This window comes from Elephas maximus, chromosome 17 (assembly GCF_024166365.1).
Source record: "Elephas maximus indicus isolate mEleMax1 chromosome 17, mEleMax1 primary haplotype, whole genome shotgun sequence".
Taxonomy (NCBI): domain Eukaryota; kingdom Metazoa; phylum Chordata; class Mammalia; order Proboscidea; family Elephantidae; genus Elephas; species Elephas maximus.
The window spans coordinates 28,542,116-28,559,946 of record NC_064835.1 but is presented as its reverse complement, the minus strand read 5'-3'; the positions used below and the strand labels follow the sequence as shown (position 1 = coordinate 28,559,946).

At 41.9% G+C, this 17,831-nt stretch overlaps 2 protein-coding genes across 9 annotated transcripts; one reads left to right on the top strand and one right to left on the bottom strand.

Moving 5' to 3' along the window:
* The first annotated feature begins 899 nt into the window (after positions 1-899).
* On the top strand, positions 900-12,424 carry PUS3 (pseudouridine synthase 3). 8 transcript variants are annotated; one of them, XM_049857069.1, is made up of 7 exons: positions 938-1,948; positions 5,202-5,267; positions 7,207-7,338; positions 8,164-8,581; positions 8,679-9,244; positions 10,235-10,425; positions 10,563-12,423. In XM_049857069.1, exons 4-7 carry the CDS (start codon positions 8,207-8,209, stop codon positions 10,871-10,873), a joined length of 1,443 nt encoding a protein of 480 aa, XP_049713026.1. In that variant the 5' UTR covers positions 938-1,948; positions 5,202-5,267; positions 7,207-7,338; positions 8,164-8,206; the 3' UTR covers positions 10,874-12,423. The 8 variants fall into 8 exon arrangements, with proteins under 8 accessions (XP_049713027.1, XP_049713026.1, XP_049713028.1 ...); XM_049857064.1 differs by lacking the exon at positions 938-1,948 and adding an exon at positions 4,161-4,247; XM_049857066.1 differs by lacking the exon at positions 938-1,948 and adding an exon at positions 4,671-4,754.
* HYLS1 (HYLS1 centriolar and ciliogenesis associated) lies at positions 4,030-17,285 on the bottom strand. Its single transcript, XM_049857072.1, has 3 exons — positions 17,203-17,285; positions 7,511-7,628; positions 4,030-4,969 (listed from the first exon to the last, which is right to left on the bottom strand). Exons 2-3 carry the CDS (start codon positions 7,522-7,524, stop codon positions 4,030-4,032), a joined length of 954 nt encoding a protein of 317 aa, XP_049713029.1. The 5' UTR covers positions 7,525-7,628; positions 17,203-17,285.
* Positions 17,286-17,831: the final 546 nt, after the last annotated feature.

Below are 17,831 nucleotides of genomic sequence, written 5' to 3'. Positions count from 1 at the left end.
ACTACTTAAACAGTTCTCCTGTCCGGAGGCTGTGGCCACCACCCCGCTGCAGGCTCTGGTGCTTGCGTCTCCCCGGGAATTTCCGCCTCTGCTTTGCAGAATGTAAGAAAGACCAGAGAATTGCATAAGAAAGCGGAGGAACAAAATGGGTGAGTTTGACCTGACAGTTGAATGCGAGTGCGAACTGTGTGGAAGGGAATCTTATTCAAATTATAACTGCTGTTTCTGTGCCTAGATTTCTGGGATGTTCCCACATATCGGCTTATTTTCATTTTGACTCTGAGGTGTGGCTCCATTTCAAAGCAGTCCCGAGAGCTCTTTTCTCCACCTCCTACCCGCAGCTACGTAAGCCAGGAGGATAGGTCCCTTGTACTAATGGCTGCTACATTTGGGCAGAAGCACCAGATTTTTTCACTCTTCTTCTAACTGGAATTCTGAGATTTGGGTCAGCATCTCTGGACTTGGGAAAAATACAAAAACACACAAAAAACCAACGGTCATGATCTCTCCGTGGTGCTGAAGCGGCAACACTCTCCAGCTCTGTTCGTTCACTTTCAGGCACCTCAGTCATTTGTTTTGAGGTTATCGTATTCATTTCCGGCCTTTACCTCTAATTCTAATAGTAGCTGTTGTTGTTCGTCAATGGCAACTTTCTAAGAAGTTTAACTAGGTACAAAATTCGGCCAGGATCTTTAGTCTCTTTGTCTTCGTATGAGGATAGCGGACATTTGAAAAATTGTTTCTTTTCTATTGTTTTAGCACAGCACTAAATTTCTCCTATTTTTTCTTCTTGTGCTACCCCAGATTCTACCTCGTCGGGAGTAAAAAACGTCTGGCAGATTTCCGCGGCAAGCCTGCAAACTCCCCCCCACGCAGCCCTTAGTCCTACATTTCCCACAAAGAACTTCCCTTTAGAACTACAACTCCCATGAGGCCAATCTTCGATGACGCAGAGCGACAGCTTCCTGTCTCGCGAAAAGCAGCGTGGCGGACGACCGACAGAAGGTATTTTCCGTTTTAACTTTCGGGGCTCTGCAAAGAGGAATGAACAAACAGCTGAACAGTTACCTTTCTTCCCCGGTTCCCCATCCCTCGATCATTTCAGGAAAGCACTGGCATATGGAAGTGGGGGGTCTCGACCAAGACCACTTCTTTTTTTCTGTGTCTGGTACATTGTTGGTCTCCTGGAAGAAATTCGCAGCAGGAGTTTATCATTCTGTAACAGGAGTTTAGAGGCCCCTGGATCGCTGCCCCGGTTGGAATTTTGCTCATAAAACTAAACCCTAGTAGAGATCGGGATGCTAATAGTAGGTGGGATGGGAGGGAGGCATGGCGACAGTTTTCAGATTGTTTTGGGGATTGTCCTACACGTCACGATTGCTTTTCGATGGTAGTTATCATAGGGTGTGTCCCTTGATCCTTTGAATACCCCGTTTGCTTTAAGATAAAGTTTATCACGAGGAATGCTGTTTCACTACTTCACCGGTTCCTAATATTTTCGAGATTAAGACCCTTTTTTAACTTCAAAAAAATACATTGAACCTTTGACGGTGGTTGTTTTGGTTTACAGGCATTGCTTATTACACACATGAATTCCCTTTTTTGGTAATTCGGCGCCCCCTTCCCAGATGGTACGTTAGGTATCTGCCTGGGACCCACTGCATGTCACCCCGAGAAAGAGTACAATGTGCTGGAGAAACACTACTGAGTCAGGAGATTTGGGCTCACGTCCTGTTTTTGCCACAAATCTGCTATATGACAAGCCAACCTCACAGCCTAGTAGGCTAGAAGTCCGAATTCAGGGTGTCAGCTCCAGGGGAAGGCTTTCTCTCTCTGTCGGTTCTAGAGGAAGGTCCTTCTTGTCAATCTTCCCTGGACTAGGAGCTTCTCTGCGCAGGAACCACGGGTGCAAAGGACGCGTTGTGCTCCTGGTGCTTCCTTCTTCATGGTATGAGATCCCCCTCTCTGCTAGCTTCCCTTTCATCTCTTGAGAGATAAGAGGTGGTGCAGACCACACCCCAGGGAAACTCTCTTTACATTGGATCAGGGATGTGACCTGGTAAGAGTGTTACAATCCCACCCTAATTCTTTTTAACATAAAATTACAATCACAAAATGGAGGACAACCACAGAATACTGGGAATCATGGCCTAACCAAGTTGATACACACATTTTTGGGGGAACATAATTCAATCCATGACACCCTGCTACCCAGTTAACTTTGATCCTTCCTTGTGCTTTGCATGTGTGTATGACCGAGATCATATAGTTTGCAGTCTGTTTCACTGAATTTGCATTTTTTAATATTAGATTTCCATAATATGCTGACAGCTATTTAGCCCTGGTGATGCAGTGGTTACTTGCTGGCTGCTAAAGGTGTTTTGAACTCCCCAGCCATTCCACAGGAGAAAGATGTGGCAGTTGGCTTCAGTGAAGATTAAAAAAAAAAAAAACCCATTGCCGTCGAGTCGATTCCGACTCATAGTGGTTAAGTGCTACGGCTGCTAATCAAGAGGTCGGCAGTTCGAATCCGCCAGGCGCTCCTTGGAGACTCTATGGTGCAGTTCTACTTTGTCCCATAGGGTTGCGAGGAGTCGGAATTGACTCAGCGGCAGTAGGTTTCAGTGAAGATTACAGCCTTGGAATCCTATGGGGCAGTTCTACTTTGTCCTATAGGGTTGCGAGGAGTCGGAATTGACTCCACGGCAATGGGTTTTTTTTGGGTTTAATATCTTTTTAACTGCTGCCCTATTGTTGGACATTTAGTTTGCATTTTTCACTTATTTGCCATGAACATATCCTACATATCTTTGTCTGAGTCAATGATTACTTCCTTTATACTGATAAATGCCTAGCAATGGAACTGGATGAATATATGAATTATGTTGCTTTACATATATAATAGGGAAAAAAGGGTAGTTTAGCAGATAGTAATGGTCCATATTTTAATGGTCCATATTAGGGTGATTCATTTATGTTAAACAGCTGTGTTTACTTGAATGCGCAAACTACTTGTCACTCTTATGCCTTCAAATGCTAAAACTGAAAACTTCCAGATTTTAGATGTTCGTAATCAAATTACAAACATCTAGAACAGATAGTTCCAAGTTAAGGTGGGCAGAGTTAGTGTTTGGCCTGTACCAAATAGGCTTAATTCATTCTGGATTCTATGTCTGCATTTGATTCCAGATGTTAGTAGTTTGAAATTGTATCGCAGACTAGAAATAGCCTTCAAGAGACATAATTTCTAAGAAAATCTCAGTGGCAGATCACAAAAAGCATGGTATTCCAGAAGTGACAACCAAAGGCAATGTATTGCTGAAATAAATCTTGGGTTAAAATCCTGTATGTCATATAGTGCTGTTATTGGGCGTCTATTAAAAAGCACTTAACACATCTGCCTGGATTTACTGTATTCCTTTAGCAGCTGGGGATACTTTCTCTGTACGGCTGCCCTCCTTCTCTCCCTACAAGTCTGTGTAAAGGGCGTGTTTTTGTTTCTTCTTTTTGGCCCTCATTTCTGAAGTGGTGAGTACAGATGGAGAATACAGATGGAAGCAGAACGACAGTCCAGGTTCTAGATCCTCACTTCTTTTACTTTGGGAAGTATCTAGTAAAAGTAAGGTCAAGCTCACAGATTTCCAAAATTCTTTATTGCATAAGCTTAACACCCAGAACCTTAAAAACACACACTAATCAAAACCCAGCCGCTCACACTGGCCAAAGGAAAAAAGTTTAAAGAACAGAGATGGTGTTTACCGACTCAATTTACTAATCTGACAAAATAGAGAAGACCAGGCCTGTTTTCTTTCTCTGGCATGACTTCTCTTGCAGACACTGGAACTGAGAGTTGGAAGTTAAATGGCATCTAACCACTTGATATACAGCTAGGGAAGACCAATGATGGGTGAGGTCCTTACTTTGTATGTTCCATAGATTTGTGAAGTGAGTTGTTTCTGTTTAGAAGAGATATAAAGAACCAGGTTATCCCAAACAATCCTGAGAAAGGAACGACAGGTAAAAAAGACTTTAAGAAGGAGAAAGAGGGAAGGGGAGCTGCTTCCTGGGCATGATACCATTTGCAAGGTCACAACGAACACCCCAACGAAGGGCAGATCTTTTCTTCTCAGTTGGTACTAGGTAATTGTTTGGAACATATACATGCTGAGGCTTGGATTGGGGTTCTGCTCGACAAAGCATCTGCTCTCGGACACCCCAGCGTAATTCCTTCCTATGATCTTCACCAGGTAAGCGCATTGAGTCCCAGTCTCGTTTGTACTCAAAATATCGGGCTACCCGATCAATCTTGCCCCGGTTTCGGCTTAACTGGTCCAGCCTTGGGAGAATAAAGGACTTGGGTCGGCTGGCAACAATCAGGTCTTGTTCATAAGCTGGGGGGCCCAATCCTTCTCTTTGTAGACAGTAAATGAGCTGATCTTCTTGAGTAAGTGTTTGGTATTCATGTGGTATATTAAATTTTTGTGAAATTTCAACCGGGGATTCCCTGTCTTCCTGGAACTGCATATTCATCAGCCTTTGTCTTAAGTCCCAGAGATCCATATCACTTTCCGTACCAGATTCTGACTCACTGATAATCGACTCATCTGTCACTAACACTTCCCCACCCGGCTGTCTACGCAGCACCTTTCTCTTCATCACTGGCTTTCGGAGTCTCTGGGAGGCCTCTGAGACTGTTTCTGAAGGGATGTTACTTTCCACGTGTGGGTACTGCATTTGCAAAGGAAGAGCAGCAGGTGGCTTCCCTGGGGTTACTGAAGCTTTACTGTAGGGATCATATTGGGTAGACTGGGCTTCCCTCCTGACATCTCCCTCACCCTGCCGCCCTGCACAGATCTGGGTAAAAACAGTAGCAGCTGCTAACAGTCGTTCTTCTGGATCCATATTGGCCCATTTTTGTCCATCAGGTCCCACGAATTCCCCCATTGCTTCCTTTACACTGTAGGGCCTTCTGTAAGAGAAAACATCTGTCAGTTTCCTGATAATAAATTCCCAGCTCATACATTGCTCCTTCCCTTCTTGACTGTCAGTTTATAGCTGGCCAGTGGAGAAAGGGTAGCTAAGGTGAGTATTGTAAGTGCTACAACAGAGATTAGTACAGGGTAGTATAGGAATACTCAGGAGGGGGAGTCACTCAGCTCTAGGCAATCTATTACCTGCTTTCATTTCCACTCTTTTCTCAGGCACTCCCACTTTCTACTGCCTGGTAGTTCTTGCCGCCACCTTTAGTAGCTCCTAGGACGGGACAGGTGAGTTCTGGCATAAGAAAAGCTAACGACTACATGGTAGGGGTTATAATACATACATTCTGTAACATATGCCTAGAGGGCACTTTTCTGTACCTGGCATTGCTCTGTGTGATTGACATTTATTAATTCATGTAATCCTTACAACCGTGGGGTAGGTACTCTTACTGTCTCCTTTTCACAAATCAGTAACTTGAGGCACAGAGAGGCTAAATAACTTTCCCAAGGTTACACAGCCATTAAGTGGTAGAGCTGGAATTCTAACGCAGGCAGTCTGATTTCATAGTCCTTGCTCTTAACTATGCTTTTGTTAGCTGCCACCCAATCAGCCCCTGACTTATGGTAATCCCACGCACAATGAGATTGGACTGTTGTCATCCACAGGGTTTTCATTGGCTGATTTTTCAGAAGTAGATCACCAGTCCTTTCTTCCTGGTGTTAGTCTGGATGCTCCACTAAAACCTGTTCAGCATCACAGCACCATGCATGCTCCACTGACAGACAGGTGGTGGCTATATGAGGTACACTGGCCAGGAACTGAACTCGAGTCTCCTGCGTGGAAGGCAAGAATTCTGCCACTGAACCAGCCACCCCTGCTCTTAACCACAACAGTGATTTAATTTACAAAACCATCACAACAGCAGCATATATATGTGTGCTACATATGTAGCAAATCAACTCGCCAATACCCCATGCTAATTTCTGACTGGGTCTAGGATAGGTGTCTACTGCCCACTATTCTTTGTGCCCCTACTATTTTTAAACTGAAAAACTAATACATGCACATGCTAATTTTAAGCAAGGACTCTTCCTCCCCTGCCAAGATGGAGACCCGTTACCCATCACTATCGAGTCAATTTCCGACTCCTAGTGACCCTATAGGTCAGAGTAGAACTGCCTCATAGGATTTCCAAGGCTGCAAATCTTTATGGAGCAGACTGCCACATCTCTCTCCTGTGGACTGGCTGGGGGCAGCCGAACACTTAATCACTGCACCACCAGGGCTTCTTAAGACTCCTCAAAGGCAGTTATAATCTCTCCAGAAATTTTCTGTGTTCATACATACATTTTTAAAAATACCACACAGGAGCAAATTACGCAACTCTTCTGAATCTTAAAGATAATATTGGTGATCCAGCTACATCAGCGCATGTAGACTTACTTCATTTTGTTTAATTGCACAGAATTCCAATGTATGGGTACACCACAATTTATTCAGCTAGTTCCTTATTGATGACATTTTAGTCTTTATGTTGCTGAGTCCAGATCAACTTGATGGCAGTGGGCTTGGTTGTTAAAAACTGGTGTTAGAATGAGTAGCTATTAAACTGTTAAGTATCTCTAGGTTCTATTTCTAGAAATGGAACAGGTTGGTCAAAAAGTATGTTTTGACAGCTCTTGCCAAAATGAACTTTAAAGAATTTGCACCATGTCCTCTACAAAGTGGTGTACTATCAGACTTTCTCATCTTTGCGGTCAGTTCTGTGAAAAATAGTTCTCAGAAATTTGCATTGCTTTGAGTAAATGTGAACGTTTTTTCATATATTTATAAACTTCCTTTTTTTTTCCTTTTTGTGTGAGATGGTTGTTCTTTGCCTATTTACCACTTATAGTGTTTGGACTTTTTTCTTATTCTTGATATTAAAACTGACTTATGTATTAATGAAGTGCTTATATTTTTACTTATATGTTAAAGAGGTTAGCCCTTTATCATCATTAATTTTTTCTTCCCGGTATTTACCTTTTGGCTTTATGGTTTTTTTTGGGTGAGGGGTTTGGGCAGAAATTTTTATTTTTCAGTAGTCACATTTTTTGGTTTTCTATAGTCTCTAGGTTTTGTGTCTTGCTTAGAAATGTCTTTTGCAGTCTAAGATTGTAAGAAAAAATTTTTTTCCATGTTTTCTTCTAGTACTTTTATAGCTTCTTTTTTTCTTTTAAACAGAAAATTAAAGGGCAAAACACTTAATGAAGTACCTAGCCTTAGCTACCATATTATCTCACCAGATGAGGAGTAACCTTCTGTAACCTGAGTAACCACACCCACAGACTGCCTGGGACCATCCTGATTTTAAGGGTAATACAGTTGTCCTCATCTTAGATTAATGAACTACCCCAGGGATTTCAACACTGACATCTAAACTACATCACCCAGACTGTCTCCTCTAACTGCTAGAGCTACAGAAATCTTTTATCAGAACATGCATTAAATTTTGCTTAAAAAGAAAAGCAATTGAAGCAATAATTACCTTCTTTCTGCCATTAAAACTACTTAAAGTGGGACAGTTTTGTCTCCAGGCTCTACTTCCAACGTGAAGTATAATCATTGATAAGTTTCTTCAGTTAAGTTAGCTTCTGTTGCACCACCTTTAAAACAGAACTGGATATTAAATGATAGAATATCCAAGCCACTTATTTTATCGGAAACACTGAAAGCAAAAGAACCTCAGATTAGACATGTATTTCATACAAAGAGATCTCACATTTAGAAAAATTGAACAAATATAAGAAACCAAGAGGAAATGTTTTAGGGAAAAATATCAATAAAATCAGCCCTCAATCATCTCAGCTAATAAATAGAGAAATGAAATGTATAGACATTTCCCCCAAATTTGACTACGTAAAATAAACCTTAACAAAGATATCAGAATGATCTGTGATCGTTCTTTCCCTTCCCCCTGTGAATTGGCCAGATGGGATGGAAAACAGTAATAGCTGAAATATTATACAAAATGGATAATTAGCCCTTAGTAATGAAACTAATGCTCTATCCCTGGGTAAATGCAAGTCTATATTCTTTGGCCATTAAATTAAATCTTAGGTACTACTTGAGCATAATGGTATGATATTGACATCATCAGAGGAATCAGCACTGAATTTAATCCCTGTGCTCTCTTTTCAGGTAGAGTGGACCTGTGTGATTTTATTCCTAGGGCTGTCATATCATGGCTGAAAATGACATAGACAGAAACCAGACTGAGAAACTCGTAAAAAGGGTGCAAGAACTGGAGGAGGAGGTACAAAGACTTAAAAAGGAACAGCTCAACAACAAGGACACAAGCAGAAGAGAAGATTCTTCAGGAAGTAGGAAAGCTAAGCGTGCATTTGATTTTAGTGCTCATGGCCGAAGACATGTAGCTCTGAGGATAGCCTATCTGGGCTGGAGCTACCAGGGTTTTGCCAGTCAGGAAAACACAAACAATACCATTGAGGAGAAGCTGTTTGAGGCGCTAACCAAGACTCGACTAGTAGAAAGTAGACAGACATCCAATTATCACCGGTGTGGGCGAACAGACAAAGGAGTTAGTGCCTTTGGACAGGTAAAGCAGGCAATCCCAAGACACTCTAGATGTATATGTCCTGAGAATTCGCATCAGTTGTATTTCTAAAACAGAGTATCTTTCCCTGATTCCACAGGTGATATCTCTTGACCTTCGTTCTCACTTTCCAAAGGACAAGGATTCAGAGGATTTTCAATTAAAAGATGAAGCCAATGATTCTGCTAAAGAGATCCGTTACACCCACATTCTGAATCGGGTGCTCCCTCCAGACATCCGGATACTGGCCTGGGCCCCTGTAGAACCTGCCTTCAGTGCTAGGTTCAGCTGTCTGGAGCGAACGTACCGCTATTTTTTCCCTCGTGCTGATTTAGATATTGCCATCATGAATTACGCAGCTCAGAAGTATGTTGGCACGCATGATTTCAGGAACTTGTGTAAGATGGATGTAGCTAATGGAGTGATAAATTTTCAGAGGACTATTCTGTCTGCTCAGGTGCAGCTAGTGGGCCAGAGCCGGGGTGAGGACAGATGGGAAGAATCTTTCCAGTTATGTCAGTTTGAAGTGACGGGCCAGGCATTCCTTTATCACCAAGTCCGCTGTATGATGGCTATCCTCTTTCTGATTGGCCAAGGTATGGAGAAACCAGAGATTATCGATGAGCTGCTGAACATAGAGAAAAATTCCCAGAAACCTCAATACAGGTAAATAAATTAACACCCCCCCCCCCGCCAAAAAAAAACCAACAACAACAGAAAAGAAAGACCGTACAGCTATTGCCCTTAGAATTACTTTTTACTTGGCTGACGTTAAGACAATATACATATCCTCCCTGTCCCCGTGACTGCTGACATAACCAAGTCACCGATTCTGCCTTCATGAAAAGACTTTTATAGCAGCTGGCTTCGTGAAGCTTTTAATCTAACTTGTAAATGGTTACGGCTATTTGGAGGAGAGTGGCATCCTTTACTTTTCCTCTCTCATCATTCTGTCCCATTAGTAATGGAAACAGGCATTCGGACCAGACCCCTTAAGTATAAGAACATTCATTTCCACATCTTTTTCTGTCTCTAAATTTATGTTAAGAGGTATTATTGTTAGGTTCTGGTGAACTTAAGGGAAGCATCAAACTGTTCCTATCTTATTTTGTATTACTGAGTAGCATGCAGTCCTACTCTACATTTGACTCCTCATTTCCAGTTTCTGAAATGGTAGGACAGACAGAAGTATAACCAGATTTTTCTTTTGGGAGCAAGTTGAAGTCAGATAGATACCAATAATTGATTCCTGAGTAGTGAAATCTAGTTTTTACTCCATACTACACAAAATTGGGATTCTATTAACAGTTTGGAAAAATACCACTAGCTGGTTTTCTTTTTACAGCAGTATGACAAGGCCAGGTTAGCACTTGTAGGTAACTGGTTACTATTGACATTTACTCCAGTATATATTAAGCCTAATCAGTTTATCCATGATCTGCTGCCTTATTGTTTCTTTTCTTCTCCTTAATTATTATAAAGCTGGTTAAGATTAGGGAGGATGTTGTATTTTCTTAGCTATTAGATACTCAGTGATTGACATCAGCAGTTCCCCCCCCCCTTTTTTTTTTTAGTTCAACTAACCGTCCATTTTTTTAAAAAACTGGGATGGTTGCTATGTATTCTCATAATCCGTTTTTTCTTCTCTCTCTCTAGTATGGCTGTAGAATTTCCTCTAGTCTTGTATGACTGTAAGTTTGAAAATATCAAGTGGATTTATGACAGGGAGGTTCAAGAATTCAATGTTACCCACCTCCAACAACTGTGGGCTAATCATGCTGTGAAAACTCACATGCTGTATAGTATGCTGCAAGGACTGGACTCGGTGGCAGTACCCTGTGGGGAAGGTATGGCAGGCACATTCAAGGGCACAATTACAAGAACCAAAAGTTATATAGGGCTATGGGTGGAGGTTTTGTATAATGTTTGGAGGTGATTCTCTTGTGACAAAGTATCCATGTAATGCTTGATTGTGTAATTATAGGACCAGAGACGGATGGCATGATGGAGTGGAGAAATGTTAAGCCCTCTGTCATAAAGCAGACCAGTGCCTTTGTAGAAGGAGTGAAAACACGCACATATAAGCCCCTGATGGATCGTCCTAAATGCCAAGGATTGGAATCCCGGATCCAGCATTTTGTACGTAGGGGACGTATCGAGAACCCACATTTAGTCCACGAGGAAGAAACAAAAGCCAAAAGGGACTGTAATGACACATTAGAGGAAGAAAATACTGTTTTGGAGAAACCAGCAAAAAGAGTCTGTGTTCATACAGAAACTGAAAGTATCATTTAAATATAGAAGACCCAGGATCTAAGAGGCAACAACCAGCTAGTGGTAGGTGGGTAGAAAGAAAGTACACACAAAAAAAACATTTACTGCAAGAAGTCTTAGAAATTCTGATGATCAGCTCTTCAAAACAAACAAGCAAACCAACCATTGGCCCTATAAAGGAAGTTCTTGCTTCTAACAAGAAAAAGTCCCAACATTCTCCCATCCCTGTCCCAAAGGATGACAAGAAGGAAGAGGCAAAAAGCAGTTGAAAAATGGGGGATGTATTTATGTCCACCCTGGGAACCTGTGCGATGTGTGCATATTCATTAAAATCTTATTTGTTGTGCTGTCCTTTTTTAAAGAAAAGGAGATATTCACTGTTCATCTGAATTCTCAAAAGAGCTTTGCCTGAGTATCTTAATTATTTTCCAGGATAGGATTCAGTGCTGGGTATGCTGCTGTCTGGAAGTGACCTAACTGAATACGGCACAGTTTCTTACGAAGGATGTTAAGTATAGCGTAGAGGTTGGCACGCCTTTTCTGTACAGGACCTGAGAGTAAATAGGCTTCGTGAGCCACCTGTTGTCTCTGTTGAATATCCTTTCTCCTTAGTTTTAACCAACTCTTTACCCATGTAAAAACAACCCTTAGCTCGTGGGCCATACAAAAACACCACAGGCTGGGGTTTCCCAACCCCCTGGTGTAGTGGTTTAGGGAAGGCTCATATAAAGAGGAGCTATCCAAGCTGAGTTTTGTAGAACAAGTGGGAGCCAGTTAAAGTGGAATAAAGAACGGGTGCATTAGAGGGTGCAGTTTGTATTAAGGACTAGAGATTATAGCACGTGCATTCAGGGAGCTGTAAATACGTCTTGGCTTGAATGGAGACTGACAAGAGCATAGCTTAGAAGAGTAATAAGGGTCATGTTGTAGGCTTTCCTTAAAAAGGTTAGGTTTTATCTTGAGGGGCCCCTGAAGAAAGTTAAAAGCCAAACGGAATTGTGTAGCAAAAACATTGCTCTGTAATGATATAATTGGAAGACTAAAGGCAGTGGGACCAAGTAGGACACTGTTAGAGCAGTGAGGCAACAGATGATGGCCCAGACTTGATTTTTAGTAAGGGGAATGCAAAGAAGTAAATGAATTTGAGATTAAGGGTGCAGAAGCAATAGGACTTCATGGTTGAGTGAATGTGGAGTTCAAAAATATGGAGGATTTCAGGATAATTCCTTAGGTTTCAGATTTGATGAGTAATTGGTGGTACCACACACTGAGATCAGAAAATGGATGGCTTTGCTTGTTTCTGGGGAACCCTGGGGGCACAGTGGTTAAAGCGCTCAGCTGCTAAGCAAAAGGTCAGTGGTTTGAACACACCAGCTGCTCCTGGGGAGAAAGATGTGGCAGTCTGCTTCCGTAATGATTCACAGCCTTGGAAACCCTGTGGGGCAGTTCTGCTCTGTACCGTAGGTTTGCTAGGAGTCATGATGGCAGTGGATTTGGTTTTTGACTTGCTTGTTCTCAAAGCAAAGTTTGTAAGTAACCCTCGAAATAATACTTAAAAATACCAATATTTCTTCAGAAGAGCTCAAAGTTCTCTTAAATTACAGACCGCCCTTTGTGGCAATGAAAAGTAATAAATATCAAAGTACATGAACTGAGACCTTCTGCCACAGTAACAATTTTAATTTTTACCTACTGTATTATCTGCATTTGTAATAATATATGTGTATGAGAGCCAAAGTTTATTTACCAACTGAAGAAATTTAAAAGCAAAATAGAATTATGTAGCAAAAATATTGCTCTAGAAAAATGTAAATTGGAAGACTGAAGGCAGTGGGACCAAGTAGGAAGTTGTTAGTCATGACAATGGATGATGATGGCCACTAAGAATAGTTTGTTTCTACCTATGTTCAGAACTTCAGGGTATACAAATATGGTTTCTATCCCCAAGCTGCTATTTAAAGTACAACTAACATATGAACAATAGGAAATAATACTAGCTCACATATAAATAGTAAACTGACACTGGATGAGGGAGGGCTACAGAAGCTTAGTATTAGGTAGACTGCAGAAACATCACTGAAAGCATTCCATGTTTAGGAAGCAAAATCGCACAAGACAAGTGACCTTGTAGTACTGCAGCATAAGGAGGTACATTATCATAGCTTTTATATCCAGCAGAGTACGGGCCAGGAGATACCCCATTTTAGAAAGGGGGAAATCATGGTACAAAAAAACTAAGAATTTGTGCAAAATAGTCCATGGTACAATCCAGATATTCTGGATTCTGAATCATGCTCTACTCTGAGACCTGATCTGCCAATATTTCATAATGCCCTGAGTGTTCTAAAAAAAAAAAAGGATTGCTTTGTCCTTCGATTTCATGCAAAGATCCTTTTGTTTTCACTGAAATCGCTGACCATGATAGAATATCCACACACAAACATTTAAGGAGAAACCAAAGTATTTTTTTCAATTTCTAATCTTATTTCAGTGTACCTTGATTGGCATCTGTATTCGAGTTTAAAAAAAAAAAGACCTAGAAGAGTTTAAGAAATCACTTCTTATTTTTAAAAATCAACTGTAAAGAAATGATAAATGGGATGAAAGCACTAACTAAAAGCCTGAAGATTCTGTAGAAGGAATGAGGATCAGTGTCTTAGGTCCTAAGTAAAATCATTTCAAGGTTACTATCAAGTCTCTAAGAGTAAGGATTCATTCACCAAGATCCTGGGCCATAAAACACACCTTAACAAGTTTAGAAGAATAGAAACTATCCAAAGTATGCTCTTACACCACAAAGAATTAAAATAGAAATCAATAATGAAAAGATAGCTAGAAATCAACATAGAAATTAAACAACACACTTGTAAATAACATACGGGTCTAAGAAGTCTCGAGAAATGAGAAGAGTAAGAGTTTCGTGACATTGGTTTTAGTACTTTTTTTTTTTAATAGAAAAACTCGGGACAGTCAACATAGGTGGAGCAAGTAAGAAGCCCCCACAATTTAACTGTGAAATCACTTCAGTTATCTGAGGTATTGTTTGTAAAAATTCCAAATACTTGTAGTCTCTGACCTATGGTAGGGAATAAATAAATACTAGAAGAAAGTAGTGTAGGGCTTTCTTCATTTGAAAAATGGAAGGAATTGGTATTTTAATAGGTTGTGAAGTTTAAAAGATAATACATGCAGTGGTGCTTTGTAAGAAGTAAAATGTATCATACTGTTGGTTTCAAATGTTCATGCAATACAAAACTACCTACTAAGACGGACACAGAGAAAAGTAGGGGCCGAAATGGGATAGGAATCTGTCCGGGCTAGTTGGATCTTTGACACTAAAGCCAAAAGACTTTTTTATAGCATGAATACTATGCTATAAATTATGGTGTTGGCGAAGAATATTGAATATACCACGGGCTGCCAGAATGCTCCTTGGAAGCGAGGATGGCAAGACTTCCCTTCAGAAGGACATCATGGTTGGTAAAGGAGAGGGTCAGCGAAAAACAGGAAGACCCTCGATGAGATGGACGTATCCAGTGGCTGCAATGATGGGCTAAAACATAGCAACAATTATGAGGATGGTGCAGGACTGAGCAGTATTTTGTTCTGTTGTACCTAGGGTCACTATGAGTTGGAACTGACTCGAAGGCACCTAACAACATTCTACACTACACTGTACAGTGATTGTGTCATTTTCTTTGCATTTAAATAAGGGCATACTGCCATTTTCTTGAATGCATGAAGATAGGCATTTGCAAATAGTAAAATATAAACTTTTAAAAACTATATGAACAAAATACTATATAAAGACAAAACCATGTTAAAAATTCATTAGGTCTTAAATCATATGCAATGCCTTTTTTAAGGTGTCCTGCCCCTTCAGCTTTCCAGATAACAATTTTGTATGTATTTCTATTTTTTTCCCATTACTTCTCTAATTTTACTTCCTAAGATTGTATTATTTATTACTATAAACACAGAATAAGGTCCAGGTAACAGTTCTTTCTTTTTAATATAAAGACCTGATAATCCTTTCTCTTTTAAAGGGAAGTTTCACATAGAAGCTAGAACAGTTTATATTTTATAGATAAATACAGATAATATTGAATAAAATACCAACAGCAGATACTCTTCAATCTTAAAAAAAAAAAAACCCAGTGGTAAGTGATTCAATGTCCCAGATTTAGCTATTTGAGACTGAAAGGCTATTGAAGGTGGAGGGTGAGGAATTTAAACTGGGATAGAGGGGGGCCTGGGTCAGTAGTTAGAAAATTCTAATCATTGGAGAGAGGTTATTAACACATTCTTCTATAACAGAGTTATAACACATTCTTCTACCTCTGGAGAGGAAAGCATGTAGCTTCTAGGACCCTGGTATTAAAATAACACAGTAACTACCACAAAGGCAAAAGACACCATTATCAAGGTTGGAGAGACAGCAAACTGGGGGAAAGATTTGCAACAAGTTTAAAGTCATAAATGTAAAGTCCTTTCAGAAAGCTATTTAAAGGTACATACAGTAAGAAAACAATACAGGGAAAAGACAAACATGATTTATCAAAGAAATGACTAATAAACATAGGAAAAGATGTTTAATTCCATCAGTAATGCAAAGAAAAAACATCAAGATACCCTTTTAAATTGATTGGTAAGAGTTTTCATTACCCGGCACTAGTCAGACCACAGAGCCCTGGTGGCTATTGGTTAAGAGCCCAGGGCCAAAAAGATACCCAGTTAGAATCCACCAGCTGTTCCTTGGAAACCCCATGGGGCAGTGCTACTCTGTCCTATAGGGTAACTGAGTTGGAATCAACTTGATGGCAAGGCGTTTGGTTTGGTAGTCAGAGCGTGGAGAAACAAGCACCCTTACACTCTGTGACTGGGGTATATCACAACAGTCTTTCGAGGGCTCAGTTTTGTGTTATAAATGAGAATTTAAATTGTACCATAATTTCCAAACCATAATCCACTTACAGGTATTCTAAGGAGTTACACAGTGTACACATTGGACAAGAATGCAACTATGTAGTGTACAAAGATGGCCACTATCATGCTACTTCATGGTCATGAAGAAAGTGGAAACAATCTAAATGTCCCTTGGTAGGGGACTAGTTAAATAAAATATGGTACAGTACAGCCACTGCAAGAAATACCAAGTGTTCAGTGAAAATAATAAAGCACATCTACATTTTACATGGAAACGCGCTCCCAATACATTAACGCTGAAAAGCACAATTTGCTTAATCAATACACTTTATAAAATTTATCGTCTAAACCTATATGAATTCATATATATTTTACAAGTATAACAGTGTACATATCCATAACGGATATATCTGAAGTAAGTTAACCCAAACGTGAACAATGTTTATTAGTTGATGGTTATCTGTGGCTGAAAGGATTGGAACTCTTTTTCTTTCTTCTGTATACGTATTTAATCTTGCTTGGATTTATTTCTAAAAACACTGGGATTCCATAATTTTCACAATGAGAAAAAGGTTTATTCTCACGGTGGGGTAGGACTCTTTGGCTCTCCAACCTGCTTTTCCATCCTAAATCATTAGCGAAGTAGCTTCCTGCACGGACCAGCTGTCCGTGCTCTGCCCAGGAATCCACAAAAGGTGTGGCTTGAAGGTGAGAATACTTTCCTCCTACTCTTAAATACAACAAAGACGACAACGGTCTGCACCAACTGGCCACGGTGAGGGCCTCCTGGGAACTCGGTTCTTCTGCAGGGCACCTGTCTCCCGCGCTGCGCCCTTCCTCCCCGGGGGGCACCAGGTGGCTCGAAGGCGGCACCCAGGAGCCGGCCGACCACGCCCGCGCCCCCTAGCCGTGCGAGGCCCGGGCTGGGGCGTTTTGTCGGCGGCTGTGCGCGCACCACGGTCGGCGCGGGTCCCCGGGCGCCTCCTCGGGGGCTCCGGGCCCCGCAGGGCCGGGAACAGGGCTCCCGGCAAGCCCGGCACCTTACGGCTTACGCGTCCCCTTAAGAAACAATACCATCTGGGTTTATCTGAAATGTGAAGGTTCCGAAGCCTTCGGGCTCGTCGGAAAACTTGGCGTCAAGGAGAGGGAAACAATTCAGTGCCACTGAAAACTAAACCAAAAAACCAAACCCGTTACCGTTGAGTCGATTCCGACTCACAGCGACCCTACAGGACAGAGCAGAACTGCCCCATAGCGTTTCCAAGGAGTGGCTGGTGGATTCGAACTGCCGACCTCTTGGTTAGCAGCCGAGTTCTTAACCACCGCACCACCATGGGGAAAGGACCATGGGCTCCACAGGAGAGGGCAGCCCGGAGACTCCCGTGCCCACCTTCCTCACACGCTCCCGGAGCCGACCGACTCACCGAGACCCGCCGCCCGGCCAGCGCAGCACCGCAGGCTTCTGTTAGCTAACACACAGCCGGCGCACGCGCACTGCAGTCTCAGCCCTCGGGGTGCCGTTAACCGCCCATCCCCGGAGTTTAAATCAGAAGAGCGAACCGGCTCCCTCTTCCCCGCCCACCTGCCAGTTCATTGGTTCCGAGGGTGAGAGGCTTCCGTTTCTGCATTCTGATTGGTGCATATTTTCTCTTGGCTCTCCCCCACGGGCGGGACGAAGCCCGGGATTTAGGGCGTGGAGTCCGTAATGTTGTCCTAACCCCGGCGTGCCTGGGCACGTAGCAGGGAACCGTTAGTGGCTTTCTCCTGATTTAAGCCTGGCAGCCAGGTTAGGTCACCGAACTTCAGTTAACCGAGGACGCTGGGTTTTTAGAGAGGTAGAGGTTTGAGCTTGACCGCTAGCCTATAGAGTCGCTGTGAGTCCGAATCGACTCGGCGGCAATGAGTTTGGATTTTAACAGAGCCCTGGTGGCACAGTGGTTAAGAGCTACCTACGGCTGCTAACCAAAAGGTTGGCAGCTCAATTCCACAAGGCGCTCCTTGGAAACCCTATAGGCCAGTTCTGCTGTCTTACAGGGTCGCTATGACTCGGAAT

Bases quoted from the DNA above. Each gene is read 5' to 3' on its own strand.
- PUS3 (XM_049857071.1), top strand. From the start codon at position 8,207: ATGGCTGAAAATGACATAGACAGAAACCAGACTGAGAAACTCGTAAAA. The intron at 8,582-8,678 runs GTAAAGCAGGCA...CTGATTCCACAG, and splicing joins GAGTTAGTGCCTTTGGACAG to GTGATATCTCTTGACCTTCG. The intron at 10,426-10,562 runs GTATGGCAGGCA...GTGTAATTATAG, and splicing joins GGCAGTACCCTGTGGGGAAG to GACCAGAGACGGATGGCATG.